The 6,473-nt window shown below is 29.3% G+C and overlaps 1 protein-coding gene across 1 annotated transcript; it reads right to left on the reverse strand.

Moving 5' to 3' along the window:
* Nucleotides 1–396: 396 nt before the first annotated feature.
* LOC107898334 (uncharacterized) lies at nucleotides 397–1,554 on the reverse strand. The gene is made up of 2 exons (XM_016823847.2): nucleotides 778–1,554; nucleotides 397–624 (listed from the first exon to the last, which is right to left on the reverse strand). Exon 1 carries the CDS (start codon nucleotides 1,545–1,547, stop codon nucleotides 792–794), a length of 756 nt encoding a protein of 251 aa, XP_016679336.1. The 5' UTR covers nucleotides 1,548–1,554; the 3' UTR covers nucleotides 397–624; nucleotides 778–791.
* Nucleotides 1,555–6,473: the final 4,919 nt, after the last annotated feature.

A 6,473-nucleotide genomic window follows, 5' to 3' on the forward strand; every position in this document is an offset into this window, starting at 1 on the left:
ACGTAGCATGCATGAGAATTGTTGTCCAATTAGGGCTCCCCGTTTGATAAACTTAAAGAAATTGTTCAATCGTGAACGTAGCATACATGTAGTGGCGAAGCCAGAAAAATTTTGGGGGAGCGGAATTAAATTCTATTTTACGGGGGTCGAGCCCCTGCCTACCCCCCTTACCTCCACCATTGCATGCATGACAATAAAATTAAATGGTAAAAGTATGATAGAAACCCTTATATTAAGAAAATTAAATGGCACTTAATTCTTTTATGAGTTAAAAAAGAATTATAGTGATACTGCCCCATTATTTAAAAATTGTATATCACATATTTGTTTAAAATTTTTTGAAAATTGATAAGTGAGAATAAAGGTTAATCATTTATCGCTGCGTTGCCATTCTAATTAATGCAAAACATGTTATTTAGATTTCCCCTTCGATGTAAGATGTAAAATACACACATCACTGACTTTGATGATTACGTACATACATACATACATACATACATACATACAAAATGATGATGAAGAAAGAAAGAAAAGGGTGGGTTTCAATTTTCAAGTTCAACCTCAATCTTGATCTTCAAGTTCCTGTTTTGAACCGCACTAATCTGTCCCCAAAAGAAGCCTAAGCTGCTACATGTAAGAAAAGGATTTTTATTACATACACACACGCATACATGTAAGAAAAACATAATTATTTTTTATAGAATAGCATCACAGACAAAACAAACCAAGCAGACATCTTAAACAGAATATAACAACCAACTGGTTATGAACACTAACTTTGTCTTATTGTCTCAATTGGTTATCCGCTGACTCTCTCCACATTGGGTGGGGGCCAAAGTCAAATCTAACTTTACTTCTCCCACATATGGGGGTGGAATAGTACCGGGTTGTCGCCGAACCAAGTCCAAGCTAAGGTCTTGATGATGATCAGTAATAATCTCTGGACATGCTTCTCCAATTCCACCAGCAGCACTAGTCCCACTGCCGTAGGTCATCAGACTGAAGTGATCAGCTCTTTCGTTACTCATGTTAGTACCAAACATCCCGATGGATGGCCATTGCCAAGCGTTGACAGGAATGTTCATCGGTGCAATATCAGGCTGGTGGTGTGCTCCGGCCAAGTCTTCAGGTACTTCTTTTCTGTATTTGAGAGTCGTTTCATCGGGTTTATGATGAATGAAAGAGAGAGCAGGCGAATCAGGAAGGGTGCCGTGTTGGTTGCTTGCGGGAGGCTTCTCCACTTCAACCATATAGTGGGAAAAGCCATCTTCATCTTTGTACATGGTGATTCTATCCCCAACTTTGAGTTCGTTAACAACAACAAACTTTTTCCATCCTACGGAGAGAACAGGCTTAAGGTACCCCTTTTTCCGAACAGTGCACTTAACTTCCCAGATCTTTCCGTCGTACATGAGCTTAATTTTGGCTGGAAGGCGTCCATATGAAGGTAGGAAGAAATCCTGGTACTCTTTCGGGACTACCAATCTCTTCTTGACGTCAGTGTCAGTGAGTTCCTTAAAGAAAATAATTCCGGAGTGAGCCGCCATGGTGGGTAAAGGGAGTGTATGATAAGGGCCAAGGGCAATATTTATAGTCTAAAGTAGGGTCCATCGCTGCGGAAACAACAGCGACGGTTTCATGAGTTTTGTAATGTGTAGGTTTCAGACCATATTAGAAGCTTATGAACTTATTTGATCTTGTAGGTTTATTTATTTATTATTTATTTTTAACTCAACTCAACTCAATTTTATTTTATGGGATTATAAAAATAAAAATATTAAATCTGGGTTGAGCTTGAATAAAATTTAAGTTTATTTTTTGAACCAAGCTAAGCCTGAACTTAAAATTCAGTTATGACCGGATTCATGAGCACCTATAGTTCCAACCAAAATATATTTTTTTAAAGTTCAATATGTCCAATGGTGTTTCAATTGGATTAGATTGGGAATCGATTGGAATATCGATCCGGAGAAAGGCATTAGATTAATTGATTTGAGAATCGACATGAATGGTTGAATTGGACTGTTTTTATTCTAAATATTTTAATATTTTTTGAATTTTTTAATGATTTATATAATTAGATCGATAAGTCGATGGATTGATTGATTCAACCACCAGTCTAGTTCTAAAAACTTGGAATATTTGTTATCAATAATACCCAACAAATATTGGTAAGGCAATATATTTCCATGGTTTAATATATCCTTCTTTGGTAGTGTTCTTTTACTTCTATTTTGCTTTGTATTTTTCATGGTAGTCGATATTGTACTGCAATCATACCAACTAATACGCATTGTTTTAAACTTAACATTTTTTTATCTTAAAACATTTTAAAAAATTACATTTAATTTTAAAATATAAATTATTAAATTAAGTTATTAATCTAATTAATAATTTTAAAATTTATATTTGCATGTGTGTATGATATATAATTTATTAAAAAATTAAAAATTAAATAAGGCATAATCAAATTAATCTCTTTATTATTAAATGAATTTAAAAATTTAAATAAGTCTAAATTGTTTTAAAATTAACATTTATAAGTCCATCTCAGTCATGACAACAAATTTTCTCGTTCTCTTTCCGAAAATATTGACCAAAATTTAATGAGTACACATGTGAAAGTCGCATTAGAATGTGAAGTTTAAAGGGTGCCACTTTTTATAACTTTTGATTCTATTTGGAAAATTCGATAAAAAATTTAAATTTTAAATTAAATAATTTAAATTATTTGAGTTGATTAAATTATTTAAATTAACTCAAATAAAAAAATTAAGTTTCCAGTTTAACTCGAATATAAATTATACAATTTAAGTTATTCGAAAATCTGAATAAAAAAAGACAAAACTACGTTATTTTAATAAATATTTACTCATTGAGTTAAAAGGCAAAACTATTATACTGTTTATGTAGTTAAATACTCTTATACTTCATCTACTAATTAAATAATTGATTCATGTAAATGCATCATTAAGGATAAATAATAAGATTCATTAACTCGACTTGAAATTTTTTTGACTCGATTCAGTTCTATTTGTAAAAAAATTAAATTGAATTCGGTTGCAAAAATAGGATTCGTCAACTTAACTAACTTGAATTTTTTTTACTCAATTCGATTCGATCAAATACTCACCCCTAAACTATTGTTTACTTTGGAACATCCGAATAAAGGCACATGTAACATGCGAGATAGTCAAAGTGATTTTACCCATAAAAAAAATTAAAGTAAAATTTATTTTATAAAAAAATATTATTAATAAATTAATAAATTTAACTTTCAAAATCTATACATTTTATTAATTTAATAAATTTATCAATAATATTTATATCAATAGGCTGATTTTTTTTTTAGAATTAAGAGTAAAATGATAAACGTTAATTTTGCATAAATTATTATTCGTCTAATACTAACAATACCGTTAGTTTTATGAAAATTTATGTTTAAAACTTAAATTAGTTATTAGTACTTTTTTTTAAAAATGAATTTTATAATGTTATTGCACTTAATCTTAATGCTAATATTATAACTTAGGGGCATTTTGGATGGGTTGAATCTTTCACTAAATCGAAGCTTTAAGAGCATTTTAATTCAAATTGATAGTCTTGAAACTATTCATGTCATTCAACTTGACAAATGTCTAGCATTAGAGTATTCAACATGTTCCTCAAAAAGAAAATAATTTTGGAGATGACCCGGTTAAGACGGTTCGTCATAGGAGAGCACGACTTGCTTATTGGAGGATCTCACTAGAGGATTTAGATTAATTTCTTTTGGTTGTTTTATTTTGTTTCACCAACAAAAATTATATGACATTTTTAAATGTTTTAATTTTTCTAAATTTATCCTTAAGAAATCAGAAAATATTTTTAGGGGCTGAAATTAAATTTTAATTTTTAATAATTTAAATCTTTATAATTTTTAAAAAATTAAATCAAAATTTTATCCTTTTTAGAGAGATTAAAGTACAGTTTTACCTTTACTAATTTAAAATTTTTAAAAGAAATAAATTATTTATTTATTTTAAATTAAACAAGAAAAAGATAGTCCTTATAGAATAAAAAATATTTTTAATCTTTATAACTTATCGATTAATCCATCGTCTGACATTAAAAAAAATTGACATAAAACACACAAAAAAATGAATTTAAGATTAAAAAAATAAAATTTTTATTGGGACCACTTGGCTGTCCCGCTGTTTTAGGAGTAGACATCTTGGTCTATATTTTTAATGCATAAAGGACCACTTGGCTGTCCCCGCTGTTTTAGGAGTAGACATCTTGGTCTTTCACTAACCTTAAAAGGAATATTTTTAATGCATAAAAATTTGAATTTTTTTAATAAATATTTAACAAATTCACAAGCTAATTTAGAGAAATTGGAAAGTTTGTAACCGTTATATTTCCAGAACTCATAATGTAATTGCAGACTTTATGGCCAAGTATACTGCTACAAAATTCACAAATATATAAATGTTTTTCGAATCTCCTCAAACTGTGCAGGACTTAGTTCAGAAAGACATCAGAGGTTATTGATTTTATGTTGCTATTGTAATCGCTTAGTGACTAAAACTTCTATCAAGCATGTATGAGTCTGAAAACTATAAATTTAGAACATAAAAATATATTTAAAAATAACATGTATTAACTAATGAAATGTAAGGTTTAGAATTAATAATAATGATAACGATACATATGTAATATATACAAAATTAAAATAGAAAAATAGTTTAATTTGTGAGTAAAAAAATTGAAATAAGTAAATATAACATATTAAGAATATTAAATCTATTCCAATTGTTTATCATGTTATTGTTCTATAGCACATCAAAAAAAGATTAAATCTATTTTTTAAGAAATTAAGTATCAGTTGACTTGTGAGATGAGTGCAATTAATTACATTATCTATATACCAAAAATTGACGACTTTAAGAATTATATATATATATATATATATACACACACACATATATACTCTCTTCTACGTTACATATTTGTTGAATTTTCATGTTTTAGAAGTCTTAGAACAAAGTTTTGTTGAATTTAAGCTAAAATGTTGAAAGTTTTTAGATTTTTGAGCATGATTCATGTTGAACAAATTGTTAAATTAGGGGTTTGGTTGATAGAATTTCTAGTTAGAATTGATAAAAGGATTAAATTGTAAACTAGGTTATAAGTTTTACATAGTTGGGATTAAGTTGTAAGAAGTTTTAAATTAGGGTTTTATTATGAATATTGAATAGTTGAGTTAAATATGGCAAGGAATTAAGTAGAAAAGAAGTATGAATTAAGTTAGAAAAGTAAGTAAACTTACTTAGAATTAAATTGGGAATAAGTAGGAATTGAATAAAATTTAATTATTTATTATAATTTAATGCTGTAGTAAATAGTGAAAATAATTATTATTTTCATAGCTAACAAAGAACTCGAGGCATCGACATCGAAAGGAAAGGAATATAACATTTTGGTATCTTTGATATTAAGTTAATGTTTTAGACATAATTTAGGTATATTTAAATGTGAATTGGGCTGGTTGTGATTTTTGTTTGGATTGGTTTCGATTTGAATTTGCAGGGAAGGTTAGATATTTATAAAGAGGTTATATTAATTTTTTTAAATAAAAAAATAAAAAATAAAGTCAATTAGTAATACAAATATTTATATGAATTTATGATTATATTATAATATGTATATTATTTATATTAAGAATTATTTGTAAATTGTCTGATATGTCCGGTATTGCCTCGTAACCCTATTCCGGCAACGGTTTAGGGTTGGGGTTTTACACTAAAAAGGCATCAGAAGCCAATGATGCATTAACTATTGAGGAATTAAAACGGACGACATGTCCCGAGAAAATGCTGGCAAGGAATCCCAGAAACCAGAAGTTAGAGGGAATAATAAATGGAAGGTAAAAACTAAAACCAGTGAGTATTCAATAGATAAATTTTGATGATAGAATAACCTGCATGCAAGTAGCGATGAAAGTAAAACAACAAATAAAGGAACAAATGGTGTAATCATTTTCACCCCCAAAGGAAATGTGTTTTGTAAGTAAGAACCGAGCAAAACCGGAGCCACAGCCACCTGGAACAGAACATGATCAAATGATAAAACATATGGCAATGGCATACATCTCGACATGTCGAAGATCGCATAAGGCAGAGCCACATCGACCTAGACAAAACATGATCAAATGATAAACATATGGCAATGGCATACGTGTCAACATGTCGAAGATCGTATGAGGCAAAGCATAGAATTGGCTAAACCTACAGGGTGTTGACGGAAAGTGCAATAACATCAACAGGAACATATGTTCTTGCAAGAACCATAGTCAAAAGAGGTGTGAGGATCACTGCACCAAGAGTAGTGCAAACCTTATTACCGTCGATAACGAAACGTCTCCTCGTGCAGTAAAGGTCACTTGCAACACTTTTTTAGCAAATAAAAATGAGGGTAACTTTGTAAAAATG

Source organism: Gossypium hirsutum, chromosome D04 (assembly GCF_007990345.1).
Source record: "Gossypium hirsutum isolate 1008001.06 chromosome D04, Gossypium_hirsutum_v2.1, whole genome shotgun sequence".
Lineage (NCBI taxonomy): Eukaryota > Viridiplantae > Streptophyta > Magnoliopsida > Malvales > Malvaceae > Gossypium > Gossypium hirsutum.